Below are 25,547 nucleotides of genomic sequence, written 5' to 3' on the forward strand. Positions count from 1 at the left end.
TAGAGGGGACTCCCCATTCAGGACCCTCATCTTTCAGTCCATGTGAGGAGCGTCTATAAAGAGTATATCTTGCTCTGGAGGACCCAGCAAGTCTGTGTGTTACACATGTAACCATGTAATACCTAATTTCTCCAGTGGTGGCACTGCAGGGAAATTGAACACTTGTTGCTGCTAGAGCTTAATGGTGAGGGTCAGCTGATGAATGGGCAAACATTCGTTAATTGGCTGAACGTATCGTTTATGCGGGATCAAATATTATTGTTGTCGGCAGCGAATCTCCCAACATGATGGAAATATATGGGGACGAGCGATCTGTATACTCTGTAATATAACCAAATCTCATCATTTAGTGGAGGACACTTTATTTACTTTATTTTATTTCTAGGCATCGCTATAAGGACTGTGCATTTCTGGAAGCTTTGCGTGCTGGAATTGAGCAATGGTATGAACTGGACAGCCCCCGTACCAAGGATTTACTGCAGTTATCGGTGATCCACATGATGGTGACGCAACATTCGCTGTTTCTACCAAGTTTTCTGCGCTCCCGAGATGAAGAGAGCTCCTGCAACGCCATGCGAGGTTCAGCTTTTATTATCTGTGTTACATCGTTCTATGTGAAGGGTGTGCGGAGATGCCAATTCATTGTCACCCTACATCCCGCGTCCTAGGCCTGCGTCATTTCATTGTCCAAGTCTTTATGGCATCTCCGTGGTAACGACTGCTCTAAATTCACGCCTAGGTTACAGTGACCTTAAAAATAGCAGTTTATTATGAAAAAGGGCACACGGCCCATAACAGCCAATCAGATGATTGTAATTTTTGCTTTTGTAGTTCAGAATATTGGAGCGGCCATTCGTCTGTCAATAGCAGTCACATCGACGGTGTTAGGACCCCTCTGTACCCAAGTCTATGTCCGCCTGGTATCGGTGTAGCTGCTGTTGCAAATGGCCTTCGCTTGAAGACCAAGTTCAAGCCCCGTGTATTGCAAGGTGTTCGTGGTTCTTAGTGTTGTAATAAATGTAAGTTATTAAAACTGGAGAACACCCTTTAAAGAAGACCTGTCACCTGCCTAACACTCACAGATTATGGCGCTTTTCTTCTTTCCTTCTTCTTTTAGCCCCCACTGTTCCAGAGATATGAGTGCCATTAGTTTTGGAAAAGGAGGCCCGTTGACCGTCAAGTAGGCAGCTCATACCGCTCACTTGCCAAGGGGGAGTTAACCTTGCTGCTCTGACGCCATCCAATTAGAGCGGACAGTGTCAGAGTAGGTCTTGTGCACCTACAGTCATCCGCACGGACGGCAGCCAGTACATGAGCCGCTCCGACGCTGTCCGCTCTGATTTAAACGGTGTCAGAGCGACAAGGTTCACTCCCCCTTGCCAAGTGAGCTGCAGATGCCGCTTGACAGTCAAAGCCCTCATTTGTAATGGGGAGCCAAAAAGATTGGCACCAATATGGCAGGAATGGTGGGAGCTAGAAGGGAAAATATAGGCGCCAGAATCTGTGAGGTGTCGGCAATCTAAGGCCCTGTTCACACAGTTTTTTGCAGGTAGAATAATCTGTCATCCAGTATTTCGAGGCAGATATTTGACCTGCCTGCGCTCTCTTTGCCGTGTTTTTCGGCCGTGGCCATTGAGCGCCGCGAGCAAAAAACACTGTGAAAACAGCTTTCTCTACCCCTCATTGATGTGAATAGGAGGTCCGAGGTGGAAACGCCTGATGAAAGGGCATGACGCTTTTTTTTTCCCGCGAGCGTTCTTTTCCGCTTGCGGTAAAAAAACGCCTCCCATTGAAATCAGTTGCCGTTTATAATGTGGTTTCTGCGTCAAAAACTGCTGCAAAAAATCTCAGTGTGAACTAGGCCTTACTGAAATGTCAGCTGGAGTTTGTCAAGTGACAGATCGTTTTTCAAGCGGTTGTTCGATCGGGAAAATTCCGGTCACCTGGACTTCATAGAGTGGGGAAGTCTTGGCGCCATCATTTTTTTTTTTTTTTAAATGGTTGCCATTTATTTTAATGGCTTAAATTACAGGGGTAATGTGTATTCTGTGGCAGCTTTCCTGGCACTCCCTGTAGGCACGGTATATAAGCTGCAGTCACAGATCACCCACCACAATAGGAACTCCCAGACAATACACTTTTATTCGATTCAATTCTTATATGATTGTAACGATCATTGTCGATTACAATTCTATTGATTTGGGTCCCTTGCACAGTTCCTTAGATGCTGTCAGAATAAAGTGTCATACATTCGTAGTCCCTGCAGCTCCTTACTATGAACCGTTGGCAATCTGTGTGCCGCCTTTATAGCGTCTCCGTACGAATCCAGCAGAAAAAAAACAACTGTATGCCCCCCGTTTGAAGTCAGGCTTATGGCGATACAGTATGGCCTCATAGACTGGGTACAACGTTACTTTTCCATACAACTCGGAGCTAGTGGCCTTAATGGCACGCAAAAGCCTTGCCTATGAGTAGTGCATTGAGTAGGATTATAACAAGTGTTTTACCTTTCAGAAAGCTTGGCCGACCTATTGAGGAGCATCGTCAATAAGTGCCCGTCCGTTTGTGACCGAAACCATTTTGCTGCTATGCTTGGGGCGTACGGAGCCACCCTCAGTGTAACAGGTAAGGTCAAAATGTGACACTATATTCATGGGTACAAATCCTACTGCTGATATAGTTATTAAATATGTTGGGCTTTCTGTGAATATTTTCATGATCCAGGGTAATAAATTCACATTTATATCCGTCTATATTGATACCTAACCGCGAATTGATTGTTTTATTTCAGACCAGAAAATCGTGTTCCTGCTGCAGGCCTATGAGCAGAATAATCTAAGCCTCACTGACTTCAGGTAATTTTCAGTCCGTCCCCTTCACGACGCTCCGCACACACACCACACAGTAAAAGCATCGGCAGGCTCAGGGGGCGGATCAAGAAGCACCCTAACACTGATTGGCTGAGAGGCTCAGCCAACCAGTATTAGGCATAATTTCAGCAGCGCCGCCATCCCGGATCAATAACTGGTCTGAGGATAGTGATGCTTGCTGTGTGTGGCGAACTCTAGCTGGTGGTCTTAGTCACCTAGTGAGCGTCACTGTCAGATGTTGCACTTCATCTGACAGTGACGCTGGTTACTAGGTGACAAAGACCACCAGACAGAGCAAGCCCCACCAGGCCCCTCCCCTCCTAATAAGTTTTCTAAGCAATAGATCTACACAGCCGCGCAGCAGACGGAGGGGGGACCCCATCCTGTGCATATTCAGCAACTCACAGATTGGGCCCCTTTCCTTAACATGTTATTGATGGCATATGTGAAGGAAGGGGGCCCGATCTGTGAGATGCCGAAAGTGCACAGTCAGGGAAGGGGTCCCCCCCTCCGTCTGTCTCATGGCCATGCCGATGCGCACATCATTTAGGGGCAGCTGAGAGGCTCCCACCCCCTTCGGGCCCCTGTGCAGCTGAACTGGCTGCAGCGGCGATATGTCCCGCCCTGCCCCTAGTAACACCACAAGATGTCGACCATTTAATGTGTATGGGAGCCTGTGATTGTTAGGCCGACCGCTATCTAATGTGTATGACCAGCTTTACACCTGAGCCTTGGTGTCTCGGAGTCCCAACGATCTCTCTGACATGTAAGAATATTATATAAGGCCAATGCAGAGGGGGTGATGGGCAATCCTGATTATGTAATAACTGTAGGGAGAACTATTGTACTATACAAATTGTTATATCAGTGTAATGTATACAGATCCCAAAGTATCGCGGGCTCAGGCTGTGCCTCTAGTCTGCTGACCGGGAAACCACAGGCAGCAGCGGGTGTTATTATATTGATTTACTTAATATATTCTCAGGTCGGGAACCAACAGTCGGATGATATTAGTTTCTTGTCATTTCACAGATTGTATTGTCATAGATATTGAATAAAATTACAATTGCATTGCATCTGATCACACTTCAACTCTTTACTTACTGTATATACAATGCAGCACAGTCAATATGTAAAGGAGTCACCAGACAGACCCTGTAATAGATGCAGCCACTAGTTTCTTTATGTAAGTCGTCTCCAACCACTGAATATTCCCTCTGTCCTCTAATTTGGGGACTGGAAGTTTCTACACCTCTTAACCCCTTAATGACCGGGCCTGAAAAGACCTTAATGACCAGCTCAATTTTTCTGTTTTTGCCTCTCTGCCTTTCAGCAGCCATAACTTTTTCATTTTTCCATTGACGTGGCTGTATGAGGCCTTGTTTTATGCGAGAGAAATAGTATTTTTTCCCCCCACAGTTTGGGGGTAAAAAATTGTTTTTTTACGGCGTGACTATAGGAAAAAGTGATTCTCGGCATCGTTTTTCTTGTTTATTTTTTATCCTATTCAGGTTTTACGCTAAATAACCCATTAGATTAATTCTTCAGGTTATTACGGTCGTGTAGATATCTAATATGTGTAGGTTTTTTGTTTAGTGTAGGGGCAATAAAATATATTTTATGCAAAATAAAGACTCTTTTTGGGACTTTTTATTATTTCTTTTTTTGTTACTTTTTTTTTAATCCCAATAAGGGATAACTTTATTTGTAACTCTTTTTTTTTTTTTTTTCATGTAATGTATTAGCATACTCCTGTATGCTAATACATTACACTGTGTCTCTATGACACAGGCTGCTGATCGGGCAGCACATAGTGTGCCCGAACAGCAGGCAAACGGAACAGACAGCCCTGGGGTCCTTTCTAGGTCCCGAGGGCTGACTGTAAAGGGATTCCCCGGTGTTTGATCGCATCACCGGAATCCCGGTGATGCAATCAAAGAGGGGAATTCCCTTTGATCACGGACCGCGGTAATCAAAGGGTTAAACAGCTGGGGTCCGAATGTTTGCTGACCCCAACTGTGTTCAGGAGGCTGCTCTGAGATCAGGAGCTGTTAGTTACAGCTCCTGCTTAGAGGATGAGCGCTCACACGAGCGCTCATCAGCTTCATCTGCAGCGACGCCAAAAGACGTCATTGTAGGCTCGGGACCTGCACCGCCTGACGACAGTGGGCGGTCAGGAAGAAGTTAAAGCGAATTTCCACCTTTTAACATCGGGTAATTTTTAGGTCCAAATTTCTTTTTTTTAATATAATATGATGTTAATATCGTTTTTCTGATTATTGAGTTCCAAATCACCATTATACATCGGTATAAAACACAACTTTCCGGTTAACTGAAGCTGCCGCTAGAGAGTGTTTAGGAGCTTATTGCATGTTGGTTTGTTATTAAAGAGGCTCTGTCACCAGATTATAAGTGTCCTATGTCCTACATAATCTGATCGGCGCTGTAATGTAGATAACAGTGGTTTTTATTTTGAAAAACTATCACTTTTGAGCAAGTTATGAGCAATTTTAGCCTTATGCTAATTCGTTTCTTAATGACCAACTGGGCGTGTTTTACTTTTTACCAACTGGGCGTTGTAAAGAGAAGTGTATGAGGCTGACCAATCAGTGACCAATCAGTGTCATACACTTCTCATTGTTCCAGCCCAGATTCTTTCACTGCACAAGCATGTTCTGTCCGTAATGGATGGAACGTATTTCGGCCGCAAATCCCGGACTAACCACTCTGCAGGGAGTCGGGCTCCTACCATCATAGTTATGTACGATGCTAGGAGTTCCTGCCTCTCCGTGGAACTACTGTCCCGTACTGAAAACATGATTACAGTACGGGACAGTTGTCCTGCAGCGAGGCAGGGACTCCTAGCGTCATACATAACTATGATGCTAGGTGCCCGGCTCCCTGCAGTGTGGTCTGTCCGGGACTTCCGGCCGAAATACGTTCCGTCCATTACGGACTGAACATGCTCATGTGAACCCAGCCTAACAATCACGCTGTGCTGTGAAAGAAGCTGGCGGGAACAATGAGAAGTGTATGACGCTGATTAGTCATTAAGAAACGAATTAGCATAAATCTAAAATTTCTCATAACTTGCTCAAAATAAAAACCACTGTTATCTATATTACAGCGCCGGTCACATTATGTAGGAGATAGGGCACTTATAATCTGGTGACAGAGTCTCTTTAAAGTGGTTGTCCAGGTTTAGAAAAACAGTGCTTTCTTCTAAAACAGCGCCACACCTGGCTTACAGGTTGTGTCTGGTATTGCAGCATAGCCCCATTCAATACAATAGAGCAGAGTAGCAATACCAGATACAACCAATGGACAGGTGGGGCCCTGTTTTTCTAATTCTAGACAGACCATTATGTTCAGTGTATAATCAGTATGCAGTAAGCTCCCCCTAGTGGTGGCTGCAGGTAGCCAGGAACTTATGTTCTAAATCTATGTCTATGCAGGGGATTTGGAGCTCTGTATCACAAAAAAAATGAGCTCTGACCCCTATAAAGATATATATTAAGAACATCCACCCTTGTGTTTTTTCTATTTATTTTTATTTTTTTTAAAAGTTAATGAAGCACCCTGAAGCTTCTTGGCCAATCATCTCCTTCCAGATGCCGTTTTATGTTTTGCGTGGAAATATTTGGTTCCTGGATTGTATCGATTTATTATGTGTGGTAAAGGTTTGACAGGTTTTTTTGTCATCTCCTCTTTTAACCCTTAGATTGCTGTTGTGGGGCCCAGCTGCTGTGGAGCATCACAAGACCCGGAAGAGCTTGGGGAAATCTCTATGGCAGCAGCCGAGCATGGATGAAATTCTTACCTTGTTGGACAGAGAAAAGATGTCAAAAACTGTTCTAAACTTCCCTCTACACCGAAAGTTGGCTGCTGAGGTAATGCGCTTTATGTATAGCATTATACATTTTATCCTATATATACCCATCAGGAGGATTTTGTGGGAGAGTATGTATGTTGTGACTGTAGTTCTTCTATGATAGCAGATCGATAACAATTGATAAACCTTCCCTTAGTGTAATTATTATATACAAGCAGATAATGAATAAAAAAATAAATAAAGGGTATGATTGTATACTTTTGCTTTAATACTTCTAAAATTAAAAAATAAAAAAAATGAAGAAAATTTGCAATTAGCCTTGATTTTAAATATTCCACCGTCTTGGGTATACAGTGCCCATGCAGACCTATGTGTGTTCATGATTACAGACTACCAAAAGAAAACCCAGCGTAGTCTGAGTTTACAGTTATTTGTTACTCCACTCCCTTTGCCCCTCTTCTTGCTCACCTACAGACAGAAGTGGGGGCTGAGGAGTAACACATGGTTGATATATCAGACTACACACCGGATTTGAAGTCTGTTACCATGGAGATACATAGGTCTGCTTAGGCACTGTATACACCAAACGGTAGGAGATTTTTAATCAAGGTTTGAAAAGTTGCTCCTTAATGGCAGATGCATTTATACTAATGGCAAATATTGAAGCCGCACTAGATCACCTATAAAATAAGCACAAGGCCTCATGCACATGGCTGTATTGTGGCGCCATACAACTTCTTAGTGGTATAATGCCTTAATAGGTTGCACATAGAATTATTATTTTACATGTTTGGTTGTGTGGATGTGCCATGTATACAGTCGTATTTGACCATGTATTTACCTAAGGAAAGATTTGAAGGGATCCACTCCTGTCTTTTTTTTTTTTAAAGGAGTTGTCCAGTCCCTGAAAAATTGATGACCGTTCCTTACCTGCTTCCCCTTCACTCCCTTCACTGCTCACACTGTGAATCGGCAACACACTTGTAGCGTCGGTCGCAAATGTGTCGGCGATTCACAGTGAGCAGTAAAGGCGTTGAAGGGGAAGCAGCGATCGTACGAGCGCTGTGACCTCTTCAAAACAGTTGATCGGCAGGATTGCCGGGAGTCGGACCCTGACCGATGAGATATTGATGGCCTATGTTGAGGATAGGCCATCCATTTTTTTGGACTGGACAACTTGTTTAAATAAAGACGGGACCTGAGCCTGAAAATAGGACCAGCAGATTTCCCTATGTCATCTTCATATGGAGAGAATAGTGGCGGGTCTCCTTTAAAAGTTTCTATCTGCGTACCATACAAGCTCGCTTTTTCTTCATGTCTCAGATGTTGCTTTAGCGTTATGATAAAATGTTCTATAAATAATGGCGCCCTCTTTATCTAGCGGCACGGGGGTCAGGGTCAGGATCACAGTCGGTTGGGAAGTGGCTGAGTCATGTAGCGATTCAGCAATCATTGGCTCATTAATTGTCAAATACGAAGTCATATGAGAACATGTCACAAAGATCAGGGCTTTCTGATGAAGCTGAGCCGCGTGGGCACAGGGGATGTGAAATACATACAGATTATAAGTGTTTGAACTGGTGCGAAACGCGTTACTGACCCAAGAGTATAAACGTCCAATGAGATAAGAGAATCTGCTTCTTTTCTTTTCACTCCTGTGGGTGTTGAGATGTTCATTTTGCGGCACACAATATTAGACTATGTGCTTCTCCAATCCCATTTGCCGTCTCGTTATTGGGAGCGTATTTATTGTAAAAGGGCCACTGATCCTAAAGCTTATTATCCTGTTAAAAAACACTATAATTGGTTTCTGTATGGACTGAAATGGCTGATACCAGGGAACAGTTGCCGACTGCTATTACGCAGTTTCAGAATGTAATCCAGATTGATAATAGAAAAAGTTGGTGGTGTTCTTTATCAAATGGTTAATCCCATCTTACACAGGATCTATTCCATAAATACAGGATAGGTGTGATTCGGTGCGGCCGCTTTGCCCATTGAATTCAGGGCAGTTATTAAAAGTGCTGAGCGCTGCTTTAATGGGAAAAGCTCCGCACAGGGTCATGGGACCCTCGTTCTTCCATAGGCGGGACCCGCAGCAATCACCTGTGTTTGACATATACTGTGGATGTGCCATAAATGCGTAAGATGGAAATACCCCTTTATTTTTATTTTATTTTTTTATTATTTTTTTGCCGGCACACTAATGTGCGTTTATTATAATGAAGGTCAATTCATTTTACTGGAATTTATGTTGAGACATCGCTCGGTTATTATCTTTAACGCTTGTCGTAACCTTCCTTGTAGCTTGCAAGGGTCCTAAGCGTCGCCACTGACCTATGTACTGGTGCAGCGTTCCTGATGTACTGTATACACTACTGCCTTTCCTTTTTTTTTTTTTTTTTTTTTTTTTTTTTAAGCAAATTTATGATATGTAAAAAAAGAAAAAAAAAATAATTTCTTAAAGGGGACTTGTTATCATAATATCCCTCTTTTAAATGGCGCATATTTTACAACTTCTGGGGAAAAATGTACGTGCAAACGAATTGCCTATTTTAAAGGGGTCCTCACATTAGGAGAGCCCTTGTCCGGATGCCCTATTGAGGTAATAGTAAGGGCTCCCCTGCTTAGGATCCCATTCTATTAGCCAGAGCGGAGCGCCACTACAAACACCACAGTATTACATGGCGGCACGTTCACCCGCAGCTGTAACACGGATCACTGGGTTACCCATTAATTAGAAAAGGGGTTTTCCAGATTCGACAACCGCTGTAAGGAAATCCTTCAGGTGCCATAATTGAATGGAGTCTCTTATTAGGGTATGTGTAGATGGTGTGGTCAAGTCACATTTTGGTATTTTTTTTCACCGCCGCTGCCACTAAATTGGGGCAAGGAAGTGACGGATTTCTGTGTCGGTATGTCAACCTGACTCGGGATAGTTCTTGCTGTCTGTTTTATACTTTTATCATTATTAGTTATACTTTTTTCTTTTCTTCTTTACTACATTTTAGCCTGGGATGAACATTGTGTATGAAGATCAGGCAATACAAGATTTACACACGATCTATGATCCTTGCTTCTTATTGCCACTTTTCAGTGAGCTGCTCAGACCAGGTAACTTGTCACATACAGATTATCCTAGAGTGAAATATATTGTACCACATTCAACCCTAGATGACGGCTTCTGGGCCTTTATGGGGACTATTAAAGGGGTTTTCCCTTAATCATTATTTATCATCTATCTAAAGGAACGGCGCTAAATTTCTGATCGGTGTGGCTCTGAACGCTGGGACCCCCACCAATTACGAGAACGGGCTTACCTTGCCGTTTCTCTGGGACCCATAGGAATGGAGCGGTAGTGCGCATGCTTGAGCACCGCTCCATTCATTTCTATGGAGAAAATCTTGATTGAGAAGGAAAGAATTTCCAATAAATCCAATGGGAACATTTTTATGTAATCCATATAGTCTGAGTATTACTGCCATTTATTGCTGTTGCCTTGTCTGTTTCTGACAATTTCTGTCTGTCTTCTGCAGAACTAGTAGTGGACTGTCTGAAGTTTGTGGAAATGAATGCACTGGGACTCACACTTGCTGCACTCAGTAGTTACGATTACAACATGAGAGCCGCCGCTTATCACATCCTGGGCTCCTTTGTCTCTCACATGGAAGGGGCACGTTTCAGAGATAAGAAGCAGGTGAGGACTGAAATCTGCCGGACATTCTTCTTAAAGGGGCTCTGTCACCACATTATAAGTGGCCTATATTGTACATGATGTGATCGGCGCTGTAATGTAGATTACAGCAGTGTTTTTTATTTAGAAAAACGATCATTTTTCACCAAGTTATGACCTATTTTCGCTTTATGCTAATGAGTTTCTTAATAGACAACTCGGCGTGTTTTACTTTTTGACCAAGTGGGCGTTCTGGAGAGAAGTTTATGACGCTGACCAATCAGCGACCAATCAGTGTCATACACTTCTCTCCATTCATTTACACGGCATATAGTCATCTTACTAGATCACTATGTGCAGCCACATACACACATATTAACGTTACTCAAGTGTCCTGACAGTTCGGTAACGTTTGTGTGAGATTTACAGCAAGGCCAGCGTAAACTCGTTTTAAATGACAGTTTACAGCTTAATCTCACGAGATTACGCTTGTTTTGCTGTAAATCTCAAACAAACGTTACCGAAGTGTCAGGATTCTGAATAGACATCACGTCCTGGATGGTAGTGATTTCTATTCACTGTCAGGACACTTGAGTAACGTTAATGTGTGTGTATGTGGCTGCACATAGTGATCTAGTAAGATCACTATGTGCTGTGTAAATGAATTGAGAGAAGTGTATGAGGCTGATTGGTCACTGATTGGTCAGCGTCATACACTTCTCTCCACAACGCCCACTTGGTCAAAAAGTATAACACGGCCAGTTGTCCATTAAGAAAGTCATTAGCATAAAGTTAATATAGGTCATAACTCTGTCAAAAATGATCGTTTTTCTAAATAAAAAACACTGCTGTTATTTATCTACATTACAGCACCGATCACATCATGTACCATATAGGGCACTTATAATCTGGTGACAGAGCCTCTTTAAGGCCCTTTTACATGAGCCAAATCCCAATCATTACTCTGTGTAAACAGGGCAACGATCAGCTCATTCATCGGCTGATCGCATCTATTATGCAGCACATTTTCGTGCAGCAAATATCGTTGTCTGCAGCCCATTTTCCTGTGTAAACAGGGAGATGTGCTGCCGACATGATGGAATTGTATGGGGACGAGCGATCGTAGTAATGAGTGCTCGTCCCTATACATTACTGATAATACCTTCCCTGTGAAAACAGCAAACATGCCGAGCTGTGTACAAGGACCCTTTCTCTACATTTTAAAGTAAATGTTCACCTTTTATCATGCTGTTTTTGGGTCAAATTCTGTGCTAATTTATTAATAAATAAATATGTATATATATATATATATATATATATATATATATATTTTTATATGTGTGTATGTCACTTATTTGTAGTAGTTTAGGAGAAATTACATCTTATCTGCAGGCGATGAGTCCAATGATATTCATGCTCGCACCGCCCACCCCTGCCCTCTAACCCCTGATTGACAGATTTTTCCCTATTAGGGAAAAAGCTATCCATCAGCAGCTAAGATGTAAGTTCTTGTAAACTTCTGCACTGCAACGAATAAGTGACAGACTGCTGAAATCAGCGCATCTGTCACTACTTTATGCTGCCCTTAGACAGGGCAGCATAAATACTGACAGATCCTCTTTAAAAGATGATTTTCTCTCTGCTTACAGCCACCACTAGAGGGAGCTTACTGCATACTTATTTACTATTGCATTCAATGTACAGACAGTATGCAGTAAGCTTCCCCTAGTGGTGATTTCAGGTAGCCAGAATTTTAGCACTTAACTCTATGGCTTTGCAGGGGATTTGGAGCTCTGTGTCAGAAAAAGCTCTGGTTGCAAAATATATTAAAACATTTGTCAGTGCAGCAATTTAAAGTATTTATTTAGATGAGGAAAAAAAAATGGTGTTCATGGATGGACATTCACTTTGTCTTAGAACTCTTTTTTTTTTTTTCTTTACCGCTCATTGCCTTCTCTTAACTATTTTCATCTGATCATCTGTTTTAGATGCAATATCTACTAGAAGTGATAAAGAATGGCATCCGACAGGAGAATATCAAGCTGGCGTTCACACTGGGTCTTTATGGCGCTAGAGCTGCCCAGGTGCTCCTCAAACCAGGTAGTATAATTGTGCTGGGGATTGCACACCTAAATCCAGACAGAATCCTGCTAGTGAAAATCCTGACTGAACATACCCTTAGTTTCTGTTTCAGCTCCCTCGTGGTTGTCACCCAGCTTTTCTACAGTCCTGAAAGGTGACTCTGCCTAGTTATGTATTAATATATATCGCTCCTCTATTCCTGCATAACTAGTTCAGGTTGCTAGGAAAGTTGGGTGACTAGTGTAATAGGTGGGGTGCTGTTATATAAACTTTTTCCTGATATAGTGTTTCTTGTCTCTGGAACAGAGGAGCATATGTATATCAGGACAAGCCGATTCCTGTTATCTCATGAATACTTGGACCTGAAGAAAGTTCCAGATTTCTACAGACTGTTCTATAGCTCGGACATAGAGGTAGGTTGCCGTTAATGGGATGCTGTTTGAATTATATTTGATATTCAGTTGAATGCAGTTTGTTGTTCCCTGTTATCAGCCATTTTAGACTGGGTAGAGGGGGATGATTAGAAAACCTTTCCATACATACAGTGAAGGAAATAAGTATTTGATCCCTTGCTGATTTTGTAAGTTTGCCCACTGTCAAAGACATGAACAGTCTAGAATTTTTAGGCTAGGTTAATTTTACCAGTGAGAGATAGATTATAAAAAAAAAAAAAAAAAAAATCACATTGTCATAATTATATATATTTGCATTGTGCACAAAGAAATAAGTATTTGATCCCTTTGGCAAACAAGACTTAATACTTGGTGGCAAAACCCTTGTTGGCAAGCACAGCAGTCAGACGTTTTTTGTAGTTGATGATGAGGTTTGCACACATGTCTGATGGAATTTTGGCCCACTCCTCTTTGCAGATCATCTGTAAATCATTAAGATTTCGAGGCTGTCTCTTGGCAACTCGGATATTCAGCTCCCTCCATAAGTTTTCGATGGGATTAAGGTCTGGAGACTGGCTAGGCCACTCCATGACCTTAATGTGCTTCTTTTTGAGCCACTCCTTTGTTGCCTTGGCTGTATGTTTCGGGTCATTGTCGTGCTGGAAGACCCAGCCACGAGCCATTTTTAATGTCCTGGTGGAGGGAAGGAGGTTGTCACTCAGGATTTGATGGTACATGGCTCCATCCATTCTCCCATTGATGCGGTGAAGTAGTCCTGTGCCCTTAGCAGAGAAACACTCCCAAAACATAATGTTTCCACCTCCATGCTTGACAGTGGGGACGGTGTTCTTTGGGTCATAGGCAGCATTTCTCTTCCTCCAGACACGGCGAGTTGATTTAATGCCAAAGAGCTCAATTTTAGTCTCATCTGACCACAGCACCTTCTCCCAATCACTCTCCGAATCATCCAGATGTTCATTTGCAAACTTCAGACGTGCCTTCTTGAGCAGGGGGACCTTGCGGGCACTGCAGGATTTTAATCCATTACGGTGTAATGTGTTACCAATGGTTTTCTTGGTGACTGTGGTCCCAGCTGCCTTGAGATCATTAACAAGTTCCCCCCGTGTAGTTTTCGGCTGAGCTCTCACCTTCCTCAGGATCAAGGATACCCCACGAGGTGAGATTTTGCATGGAGCCCCAGATCGATGTCGATTGACAGTCATTTTGTATGTCTTCCATTTTCTTACTATTGCACCAACAGTTGTCTCCTTCTCACCCAGCGTCTTACTTATGGTTTTGTAGCCCATTCCAGCCTTGTGCAGGTCTATGGTCTTGTCCCTGACATCCTTAGAAAGCTCTTTGGTCTTGCCCATGTTGTAGAGGTTAGAGTCAGACTGATTCATTGAGTCTGTGGACAGTAGTCTTTTATACAGGTGATCATGTAAGAGCTGTCTATAATGCAGGCACCAAGTTGATTTGGAGCGTGTAACTGGTCTGGAGGAGGCTGAACTCTTAATGGTTGGTAGGGGATCAAATACTTATTTCTCTGTGCACAATGCAAATAAATATATATCATTTTGGCTATGTGATTTTTTTTAATTTTTTTATATAATCTATCTCACTGGTAAAATGAACCTAGCCTAAAAATTCTAGACTGTTCATGTCTTTGACAGTGGGCAAACGTACAAAATCAGCAAGGGATCAAATACTTATTTCCTTCACTGTATGTGTGAACGATACGAGCAGTTCTTTATCTATTCAATTTTTGTATTTTCGCATTTTATCTTATTTTTTTTAAATTTATGCTCCTAAATTCTGTGCTGATTTATTTTTTAGTATATCTTTATAGTGGTTAGAGCTCTATTTTTTTTTTTGATACAGAGCTCCAAATCCCTGCATAGACATAGATTCAAGAGGTAACTAGACTTTTAAAAAACTTTTGACATGTCGGTAGTTTTGATCATTGGGGGTCTTTGCTGCATACTGTGTTATTATTAAAGTGTAGCTAAACGTTTGACAAACTTCTGACATGTCATAGTGACATGTCAGAAGTTTGGATTGGTGGGGGTCCGAGCACCGAGACCACTACCAATCTCTAGAATGAAGCAGCTGAAGTGCCCGTGTGAACGCTCAGCCGCTTTGTGTCTGTTCGGATTTTTCCGGAAAGCCGATGTATCGGAGTACGGGCTCATAGACTTTCTATTGCGTCCGTACCCCGATACGTTTATTTCTGGAAAAAGCCGAACAGGCAGGAAGCGGCTGAGTGCTCACACGAGTGCTTCAGCTGCTTCTAGAGATTGGTGGGGGTCTCAGTGCTCAGAGCCCCACCAATCCGAACTTCTGACACGTCACTATGACATGTCAGAAGCGTTTAGCTACACTTTAAGTTAAATGTATTCAGTAAGCTCCTGAGCTCCCTCTAGTGGTGGCGGCAGGTAGCTAGAATGTAATATTTTAAATCTAGTTTATGCTGGAGGTTTGAAGCTCTGTATAATTAAAAAAAAAACACGGAACTTCGTCCCCTATGAAAAACTATATCAAGGAATTTTGAACCTAATTAGATTGAAATGAAAAACAAAAATGATCTTTTTATCTTTCATATTCCATTGACCAGCATAAGGTGGAGCGTGAATGGATCCTCTCATTATTAAGCGATGGAATGAGGGACAAGTATTGCTACGAGCTGTACGATTACCAGAGAATTTTTATGGTCATCATGTCCTATTACAACAGTCCCCTGTGTGATGAGAACTCTCAGGTAATGTAATTCCCTTACTCTTTGTCCTTATATATTGGAACAAAGCCTCAAATGACTGATCTACCTCGATTTTAATCTTTCTCTTTGCCATCTTCCTCCCGGCTGGACATGATGTCTATTAACTCTCAGGACACTTCAGTAACGTTAATGTGTGAGTAAGTGACAGCACATCGTGATCTAGTAAGATCACTATGTGCAGAGTAAATGAATGGAGAGAAGTGTATGAGGCTGATTGGTCAGCGTCATACACTTCACTCCACAACGCCCACTTGGTCAAAAAGTAAAACACGCCCAGTTGGTCATTAAGAAAGTCATTAGCATAAATCTAAAATAGGTCATAACTCCGTAAAAAATGATTGTTTTTCTAAATAAAAAAACACTGCTGTTCTCTACATTACAGCGCCGATCACTTCATGTACAAGATAGGCCACGTATAATGTGGTGACAGAGACTCTTTAAATTGGTCAGTGGGGAGAGTGGCTATAAAGAGTCATTCGCTCTGGGGGACCCAACAGCTCTGTGCTTTACATAGATAGCCCATTATTTTAATGGGGACAGTGTAATGCTTAATTTCTCCTGTGGTGGCGCTGCAACAAAATTGAACGGCCTGCTTCCTCACAGATTACAGATGATTGCTGTGATCAATTTATTGTCGAAGGATCCATCTAATAAAAAGTTTGTTCAAAGCAGAGAACCCCTATAACTGTCCACTCCTTACTTCAAATCCAATTCTCCAACTATTTGCTTGCTGATGCCCATCCTCCTTTTTTTTCCTTAAATTGCTGCTAAGCGCATTGATAACAACATATTTATTAAAGGATATCATGGACACAAGACCGTCAAGTTTATTTACTAGATGTATTTTTATAAAAAGGCACCCAAACACCTTTGCAGTGGGCGCTACTGCACTCGCTGGAATGTCGTCGTCCCCTCCAAACGGCCTTCAGGAATGTGCACTGTATTCTTCGTCACCTCCCGGATTTAATGGACAACAGGCAGCACATAGCCACAGAACTTAAAGGTTAACTAAACTTTTATAAAACTTTTGACATATGATATGTTTTGATCAATGGGGGGTTCGAGCACAAAGACCCCCACCAATGGCTAAAACAAAGCAGGAGAAGCGCTAGGGTGAGTTCTGTGCCGCTTCATTTTTGATCGGCTTTCCTCAGATCAGTGCTCGGACCCCCACCGATCAAAACTTCTGACATTTCACTATGACGTGTCAAAAGTTTTTTAAAAGTTTAGTTACTCTTTAAAGGGAATGTGTCGCAAATGAAACCTTTTTTTTTAAGTGTCGTTACATATTTATATTATATTTTGTAAGTTTTTTGCTGTATTTTTTATTTTTTTTCCGTATGGTGGAAAGTATTAAAAATGAAATAATAATTTGACATGTTTTCCAATGTTGGCCACCAGGGGGAGCACTTCCCAGAATTACAGCAAGGTGAATAAGGCAAAGCAACCTGACTCACAGCTGCTGTAAATGTGGGAGGGAACCTCACCCCCCCTCTCACAAGCCAGGTAAAGGTGTCTTCAAATTGCTAAGCAGTGTCCGGCAGCCATATTGGGTGTGATTCTGCAGCTGGAAGAAGTTCTAGGACACACCAAAAGGCTAAGTGTATGTTCACACGCTTACTAAACAAAGGGAAAACCGCTCCTGATTTTCAGCCATTTTTTAATCAAACTCGCGTTTTTTAACGGCCGTTTTTGGAGCTTTTTTCTATAAAGTCAATGAAAAACGGCTCCAAAAACGTCCCAAGAAGTGATGTGCACTTCATTTTGGTCGGGCGTCTTTTTACGTGCTGTTTTTGGAAAACGACCACGTGAAAAGCGCCCTGTCTGAACAGAACACCGTATTTCCCATTGAAACCAATGGGCAGATGCTTGTAGGCGTTCTGCTTCCGATTTTTCAGCTGAAAACATTGTGTGTGAACATACCCTTAGGGTATGTGCACACGCTAACTGCATTTACGTCTGAAATGACGGAGCTGTTTTCAGGAGAAAACAGCTCCGTCATTTCAGACGTAATTGCTCGTACTCGCATTTTGCGAGGCGTCAATTACGGCCGTAATTTGGAGCTGTTCTTCATTGAATTCAATGAAAAACGGCTCAAATTACGTCCCAAGAAGTGTCCTGCACTTCTTTGCCGAGGCTGTTATTTTACGCGCCGTCTTTTGACAGCGACGCGTAAAATTACAGGTCGTCGGCACAGTACGTCGGCAAACCCATTCAAATGAATGGGCAGATGTTTGCCGACGTATTGGAGCCGTCTTTTAAGGCGTAAATCGAGGTGTAAAACGCCTCGTTTACGCCTGAAAATAGGTTGTGTGAACCCAGCCTAAGGCCTCATGCACACGACCGTAGTGTTTTTCTGGTCTGCAAATTCCAGGACCGTGTTCCGTGAAATGTCCTCCGCAGTTCATCCGTATGTAATCCGCAAAATGCGGATAAAAAAAAAAAACCCTAGGTAAAACAGGATGACGACAGAACTCATTCCCGGTCGTCGCCTAGCAACACTTCTGCAAACTGCGGTTGACACACGGAGGTGTACCCGCATTTTCCACGGGCCCATTTACTTCTACGGGCATATCCGCATCGAATTTGCGGGCCGTAATAAGACATGTCCTGAGTTTCTGCGGCACGGATTTGCGGACATGCGGAGACCCGTGAAAACACGGATAGTGTGTATGGGCCCATAGAAATGAATGGGTCCGCAATTCTCCCGTGGATTTGCGGGGGAATTGCGGACGCAAAAACACGTTCGTGTGCATGGGGCCTTAGAATGATGAAAGTGAAGTGAATGACTTTTCAGTTGACCGGTTCACACGCCGTGTATTTGACATGTTTTGTTTTGCACATTTTACGTGCAAAAAAACACATAATAAACGCTTGATTACACTTGATTTTGCGTGTTTGGGGGATTTGTGTGTGTGTGTGTGGGGGGGGGGGGGGGTGCGCTCGCCGCTGATTCTTCAAAACAGCTGATAAGCGGCTATGAAGTATCAGCGGCGCCCGTGCACATTCCGCTCTGCCACACACACACGGGAAAAGTCTTAAAGGGGTCGTCCAGGAAAACATGGCGCCGCACCTGTCCTCAGGTCGTGTGTGGTATTACAACTCTGTCCTATTCACTTCAATGGAGGTGAACTGCAATACCAGACACGACCTGAGGACAGGTGCGGCGCTGTGTCTCCAGTCCAGACACCCCTTCTGTCCTGAGATGACCCAACGGGGGAGGCGGGTGTCAGAGCCACCCACCGCCATCACTGCAGACAGAACCACACAACTACGGCATGAGGGCAGGGCTTGTCCTGAGTGCACTGTCTCTTGTTATGGACAGATTTATAGTCACATGAACCCCGTCTGATGAACCGGTAACCTAGGTCCGATCACATGACAGAGGGGGGTCACCAAAAACCCAGTGCACCCTCAGCCCGTCCATCCAGCCCTTTCCTGGTTATATCTGCGTCTGGGAAAGCTGGGTGACCACCATTACCCCTCATACTGGAGTGTTTAGGGATGTGACTAATAAACCTCTCACACTCCAGTGGGAGGGGTAATGGTGGTCACCCAGCTTTCCCAGACCCCTGAACGGTAAATCTCTCTAGTTTTGCTGAGACTGTTTGGGGATGTGACTAATGAACCTCTCAGTCTCAGCACAATTAGAGAGATTTATTGTTCAGGGGTCTGGGAAAGCTGGGTGACCACCATTACCCCTCCTAGTGGAGTGTGTTTGGGGATGTGACTAATGAACCTCTCTCACACTCCAGTAGGAGGGGTAATGGTGGTCACCCAGCTTTCCCAGACCCCTGAATGATAAATCTCTCTAATTGTGCTGAGACTGAGAGGTTCATTAGTCACATCCCCAAACAGTCTCAGCACAACTAGAGATTTATCGTTCAGTGCTTTCCCAGTACAGTTTCTTCATGTGTCCTTCACACAAGGGGGGGGGGGGGCGTCGGGAGGGGGGGGCCGTCGGGGGTCACGAGAGCGGGGGTCTGTGAGAGAGAGAGTGGGACATGCAGAGACACACCTTACCTGCAGTGCAGCCGGTCTTCAAGATGGCGCCTGCTCTCTCCCTGCAAACAGCTGCTCTGCGTGACTCTGACCTGCGTCTGCGCAGTAGAAAGCCATAGAGCAAAGTCAATGGAACGGGTCCCGTTCATTGACTTTTATGGACTGTAGCTGCCGTATTCCATGTCTGTATGTGTCGTTAATCGACACATACAGAGATGAAAAACAACATGGCAGCCCCCATAGTGAAGTAAAAGTTAGAAAAAAGAAAAAAGTAAAACACAAACACACACACAAATAAAAGATTTTATAATAAAACACTAAATGCAAATTGATATAAAAAATTTTTTTTCCGTGACACTGTTCCTTTAAGTAATAAGCACGTGCTTTTGGACGGCGCGTGCTCAATGGGTGTAATATCCTATATTTGTTCCTCACTGAAGGGGTCGGTCTGGTGACCGATTCTCTTTAAAAGAAGCCGTTTTAGGGAATATTTTTTTTTAGGGAGATGTTTTTTTTTCTAAATCTTAACGGGACTTATGACATGTTTGATGATTCATTTTCGCTCTGATCATAAGGAAAGTTTGTATTGTGGAATGACTTGCTTGTGTTGATATTATGGTGTCTTGATTCATCTGTTATGTTTCCCTCTCAGACCCGTGTCATGGATGTGTTTATAAAAGCCTCCAAAGTCCCCAAAGCAGCTTATGAAGTGATACGAGATCACAGCCTCCTAACCTGGATACAGAATATACTAGGAAAGTGGTACGTTGTAAGAACACTATTGCCCTCCTTAAAACTATATTAACATGGATCTGCGCCTTTTCCCTTGGATAATATTTTTAGACAAGTGCCTGTGTGTCCTGAGCGGTTCCATGTTGTACTATGTTGTGGTCTGAGTCCTGTACTTCTATTTCCAACTTTTTTTTCTCTGTTATTCCTGTATGTGGAGCTGCAAATTCAGAGCTCGGTGGACTTTCTCAATCCTCTCACCCTGGCGCGCAATTTGCACATGCATTGCTCTGTGACTTCTATTCAAACACGACTACTAGATCTCCCAGTCATGATCTAGTTGATTGGAGCATGCCCCGTGACGGTCTGTCGTTTGTCATGAACTTTCCGAATATGCCAACGACGACACCCGACAACAACAACTGAAGAAATTTAACACGGCAGTTCGACTTTTCCACAGGGATATGCGATCGTGTAACAGAGGTGGGGACAGATGGTAGAAGACGGTCTACATTTTCTCCAGTGAAGGGCCGTCTAGTATACCATGCACGTTCATGGCACTTTCCAGACTATTGGGTATTTTTTCCTATAGGAAATTAAACTACAAGTTACCTTCACGTTGTGATACTTTTGTTTTGGCAGGTATGTGCAAAATAAAACTCTGGGCGCTGTAATAACATTACTTAACAACTTGTGGTTTACAAATCTCGGGAAAAAAGGGAAGCCGAAGTCTAAAGGAGAACAAGATAAAGACGGAGAACAAGAAAAGTTCCTGCCCCTACACTTGGTGAACGAGTTCCTTTCAATTTTGATGATCCTTCTCCGACACATTAGGTAAGTCGCTGCTCCTTTTGAATCAAGATTTCATGTCTGGAATTAAAATGTTACTTTAAAACGATCTAAAAGCTCCTTCAGTATACGTGCAGCATTTACTCAAACAAGCAGACCTGCAGTGTACAGCATGGGGAAATGAGAGCAGCAGCCGAAGCCTGCGATACATGGTTGAAACAAGTCTACCGGAGCAGGAGCTACTTTTATTTTTTTCGGTGGTTACGTGGCTAACAAAGGGGATCCCAAGCAGGGACCTGCCTGTCCTATGTATGGGGATAGAGCTGGTCCAATGGAAACCCAAAGCTTTACGAGCGCCATTAATTCAGATCCCCCCTTTACATTCACAAACTGTCTGTTCTGTACATCACCCACAGAAACCGTGCTGCATATTCACCAACAGGCCGGTAGGTCGCCGACCGGGAAAGATTTAGGGAGGTTTTTATCACCAGTGCTGTTGTTTTAGCCTCTGCACGTTATTCTGATTTATATTTTCTGGTTATTTTATCCCCATGACAGGACAAATTTAGACGGCATCCGTATTAACCAGTATTTTGGTACGTTGAGCTCCGTTCTAAGATACCGCAGAAGAGTCCTGGAAGCCTTTGAAGAAATGGGACGGTTTGTAATTAACCGGAAGGTTTTCTCCAGCAATAATGCGTTGTTACTGCTGCAGAAGTGGAGCGTTATTGATAAGGACCTAGATCTGCAGGAGAAACTGAGCAGTCTGGCCAAGGAATACCGGATCAAGGAACTGAAAAGTAAGTGGAAACCTGGATTTCTGTATATTTGTGGGTGAAAAAATATAAAGGGCGATTAAGGGTAAGTTCACACGCAGCAGATATTTGTTGCAGAAATTCTGAATGGGGCTTTCAGAAATCCAAATGCTGCAGAAATCACCCCACTTTAGTTGTATGGAATGGATTTTTTTAGTCGCATGAATTGCTGCAATTTATCTGCTGCGTGTGAATATACCCTTAAGTCCTCAGGGAAGTCGTATGACTCTCTCCCTCTATCGTCTTAAGGGGTGTTACAGTTTCAGCAAATAAAGTTATACAGTTTTATATCAGCAATATACGTTTTATATCAATTCCTTTATGGTTTTTAAGATCTCTGTTTGCTGTCACTTTATGGGAGCCTTCGTGATTTACTGGTCCTGGTCTTGTGATAGACACACAGGCGCCCAGCTCGTTACAAGACACCGCTCTAATAACTGTACTGTAACGAGCAGAGCGCCTGTGTGTCCATCACATGACCTGAACTCATTTTTATTCACTGGAAGTAAACTATGAAAGTCCCTATTGAATAACAGCAATCAGAGGTAGTAAAAACCATGAAAGATTGGTACTGAAAATTAAACTTTTCAAATATCCCTTTTTAAATGGCAAATCCGCCTATTATGCTGTCAAAGTCACTACTTTTATGCCGGACTCTTGGACAGCTGGGGTATATATAACCCCTGTGAGGGTTGTTATGGCGGACTTATTGGTGGTCACCCAGCTTTCCCAGAAACGGATATAACTAAAAAATATATGAATGTAATGGGAGAAAATGGGGAGACCCTAGGACTAAAATTTAAAGGGAATGTGTTGTTAGCAAAACGTTTTGTTTTTTTAAATTAAACAATTAGTGTGTAGGTGATTAAACATTGTTCTAATTTTTTTTATTTTTTTTCACGAGTCAGGAAATATTATAAATTGGATTCTAATTTATAATATTTCCCATTGCTGGTCACTAGATGGAGCAATTCCCAAAATTGCAGCATTGCATGTGGTAAAGCAACCACATTGCTTTATGCTGCAAAATTGGGACAAAAGCCCTCGCTCTAGTGAGCTCTCAGAATCCCCCCTCCTTTATCCTGGCTAGTGCCGGGAGAAACGAGGGGATTGAACGGTGTAACCTCCTACACTGTGTGTCGCCATTTTTTGAGCTAACACACAGTGTAGAAGGTTAACATACAGTAGTAAACACACACAAACACGAACATACATAGAAATCTCTTACCTGCTCCAGTCGCCGCCGCTCCCTCCGGTCCGTCTGCTGCCGCTGCTCCATGTGCACAAGTCCGGAAGCCACGACCGGAAGTAGTAATCTTACTGTCCGGCCGCGACTTCCGGTCCACAGGAAAATGGCGCCGGACGGCGCGCATTTCAAATTGGACTGTGTGGGAGCGGCGCATGCGCCGTTCCCACACAGACGGCGTACACCATAGTGGATGGAACGGGCCCCGTTCGCAGTCCCTATGGGACTGGAGCTGCCGTATTCCATGTCTGTATGTGTCGTTAATCGACACATACAGAAATGGAAAAAAAAATGCCAGCCCCCATAGGGAAGAAAAAGTGTAAAAATAGAAAAAAGTAACACACAAACACACAAATTAATCCAAACGTTTTTAATAAAACACTAAAATCAAACTGATATAAAAAAAAAATTTGCGGTGACACTGTTCCTTTAAAGTAATTCTCTTGTATTACGCGCTTGAGTACATTCGCCTCCATTATAAATCACATCATTTGTGATATCACAGGTTCATTATGTGTGTGTGTGTGTGTGTGTGTGTGTGTGTGTATATATATATAGCCTATGACTATTCCCCTGAATGCTGTTTTTTTCTCCATTGTGTGTATAATCCATAGATGTAGTTTAATTAAATCAGAACTGCGGTAGTCAGAGTATTGAATTTCCTTTATGAAAAATGTAATTAGACGTGAGTACAACGATTTCTGCGGCAGAGCGCTCTACGACCGAGACTGCAAGGTTTACCATCTGCAAAGTGTTATGTGGGATGAGAAACAATTAGGAAGTGGAAATAAAAGATTATTATGTGTACTACAGAGAGTGGGCGAATTAATCGCTAAATATAGACCGGTTCTATTTTCAGTGGCTCAATCAGAAGTTTGTCGTCTTGTCCTTGTCTGAGATAAATTTTTACACTTCATTGAATTTCGGATTCTCTTAAAACGTTAAACTCCAAGATGATTTTTTTTTATTCCCTTAAGGAAAATAGGTCGGCTGCATGTTACTCCGTTGTCCAGCAGAAGTTACCATAATGAGGTCCCCCTCTCTGACATCACTTCCTGCTCTGTAGTGATTAGCTGAAGCTGCATCTCACAGACTTCCTGTTCTGATTTTGTGCATAATACCAAAAAATCACGGACATTTCTCCAGACAAATTTTAAACTTTAACCCTTTGGAGACGCAGCCAATTTTAGTTTTTTCATTTTAGTTTTTTTCTCTCCGTCTTCCAAAAGCCATAACTTTTATTCTTCTGTCGACATAGCCGTACCAGAGCTTGTTTTTTGCATGAATAGTTGTCGTTTTTATGGCACTATTTAATGTACTTTATAACTGAAAATAAATTCTTTGTGGGGTAAAATGGGCAAAAAACAGCGATTTTGTCATTGCTTTTTCAGTTTCGTTTTCACAGCAGTCAAAAAGATGACGGTGATACCAAATTTATTTCGTTTTTTTTCCTGTTTTACCACTTTCATAAAGAAAAACCTATTAAAAAATGTTTGGGGAGGTTTTTCCATATTCTTAGAGCACGAACTTTTTGATTTTTCTGTTGATTAAACGGTGCGAGGTCTTATTTTCTGCAGGATGAGCTGTAGTTTTAATTGGTAGCATTTTGGGGTACATGTGACTTTGAATATATTTTATTCCATTTTTTGGGTGAGCGAAGGTGACCAAAAAACAGCGATTCTGGCGTTTTTAAATTAATAGCTTTTACAGCATGCAGGTTAAATAACATTATATTCGAATAGTTTGGACTTTTTACTGGCACGGCGATACCATTGTATGGGAAAATGGGAAAAGCTTTTGTGTTTTGTTTTTTTTACTTTTGAATGTTTTTTTTTTATAGACTAAAAACAAAACTTTATTTAACGGTGTTACACAATATACTGCATTACTAATGTATTTCAGTATACTGTGTTTTCATCGGCTCCCATTAAGCCCTGCCTCTGGCGGGGCTTAATAGGAGCCCAAAGACAACGGGCCTTCATTAGGCCCCCAGGCTGCCATGACGACCATTAGCACAATGCCATCGCATGGAGGTCGGAAGGGGCCACCTCCCTCCTAATGACTTGGATGCAGTGGCTGCTTTTGACTGCGGCATCTAAGTGGTTAAAAAGGCAGAATCCGTGTTCTCTCCGATTCCACCCGTTGCGGTGACATGTCGGCTGTAACATACAGCCGACACCCGCTCAGTGTAGAGCGCGCTCATCCCGTGAGCCCGCTCCATACTTCCCACTTGTATGTGACATTTCGCCAAGCTGTCAAAAAACTTTGTACAGGAGTAGATAAGTATGGCTGTTATCTTCCAGGAACAGCACCACAACCTATACACAGGTTGTATGTGGTA

General features: G+C 42.7%; 1 protein-coding gene and 1 long non-coding RNA gene across 4 annotated transcripts in view; one reads left to right on the forward strand and one right to left on the reverse strand.

Moving 5' to 3' along the window:
- URB1 (URB1 ribosome biogenesis factor) overlaps positions 1-25,547 on the forward strand; it is a 93,481-nt gene that overhangs the window by 63,752 nt on the left and 4,182 nt on the right. The window contains exons 26-37 of one of the 2 annotated variants that reach the window (XM_075854536.1): positions 386-579; positions 2,515-2,625; positions 2,792-2,855; positions 6,592-6,760; positions 9,714-9,816; positions 10,239-10,399; positions 12,364-12,475; positions 12,764-12,870; positions 15,464-15,607; positions 20,280-20,389; positions 20,999-21,190; positions 21,704-21,945. In XM_075854536.1, the coding sequence (XP_075710651.1) occupies positions 386-579; positions 2,515-2,625; positions 2,792-2,855; positions 6,592-6,760; positions 9,714-9,816; positions 10,239-10,399; positions 12,364-12,475; positions 12,764-12,870; positions 15,464-15,607; positions 20,280-20,389; positions 20,999-21,190; positions 21,704-21,945 (1,709 nt within the window). Of the gene's footprint in view, positions 1-385; positions 580-2,514; positions 2,626-2,791; positions 2,856-6,591; positions 6,761-9,713; positions 9,817-10,238; positions 10,400-12,363; positions 12,476-12,763; positions 12,871-15,463; positions 15,608-20,279; positions 20,840-20,998; positions 21,191-21,703; positions 21,946-25,547 lie in introns of those variants that run through there. The other variant, XR_012881595.1, reaches the window with a different exon arrangement.
- Positions 1-25,547, reverse strand: part of LOC142743611 (uncharacterized) — a 224,616-nt gene that overhangs the window by 11,756 nt on the left and 187,313 nt on the right. The gene's annotated exons all lie outside the window — the stretch shown is intronic.

The sequence above is a fragment of the Rhinoderma darwinii genome, chromosome 2 (assembly GCF_050947455.1).
Source record: "Rhinoderma darwinii isolate aRhiDar2 chromosome 2, aRhiDar2.hap1, whole genome shotgun sequence".
NCBI classification, from domain to species: domain Eukaryota; kingdom Metazoa; phylum Chordata; class Amphibia; order Anura; family Rhinodermatidae; genus Rhinoderma; species Rhinoderma darwinii.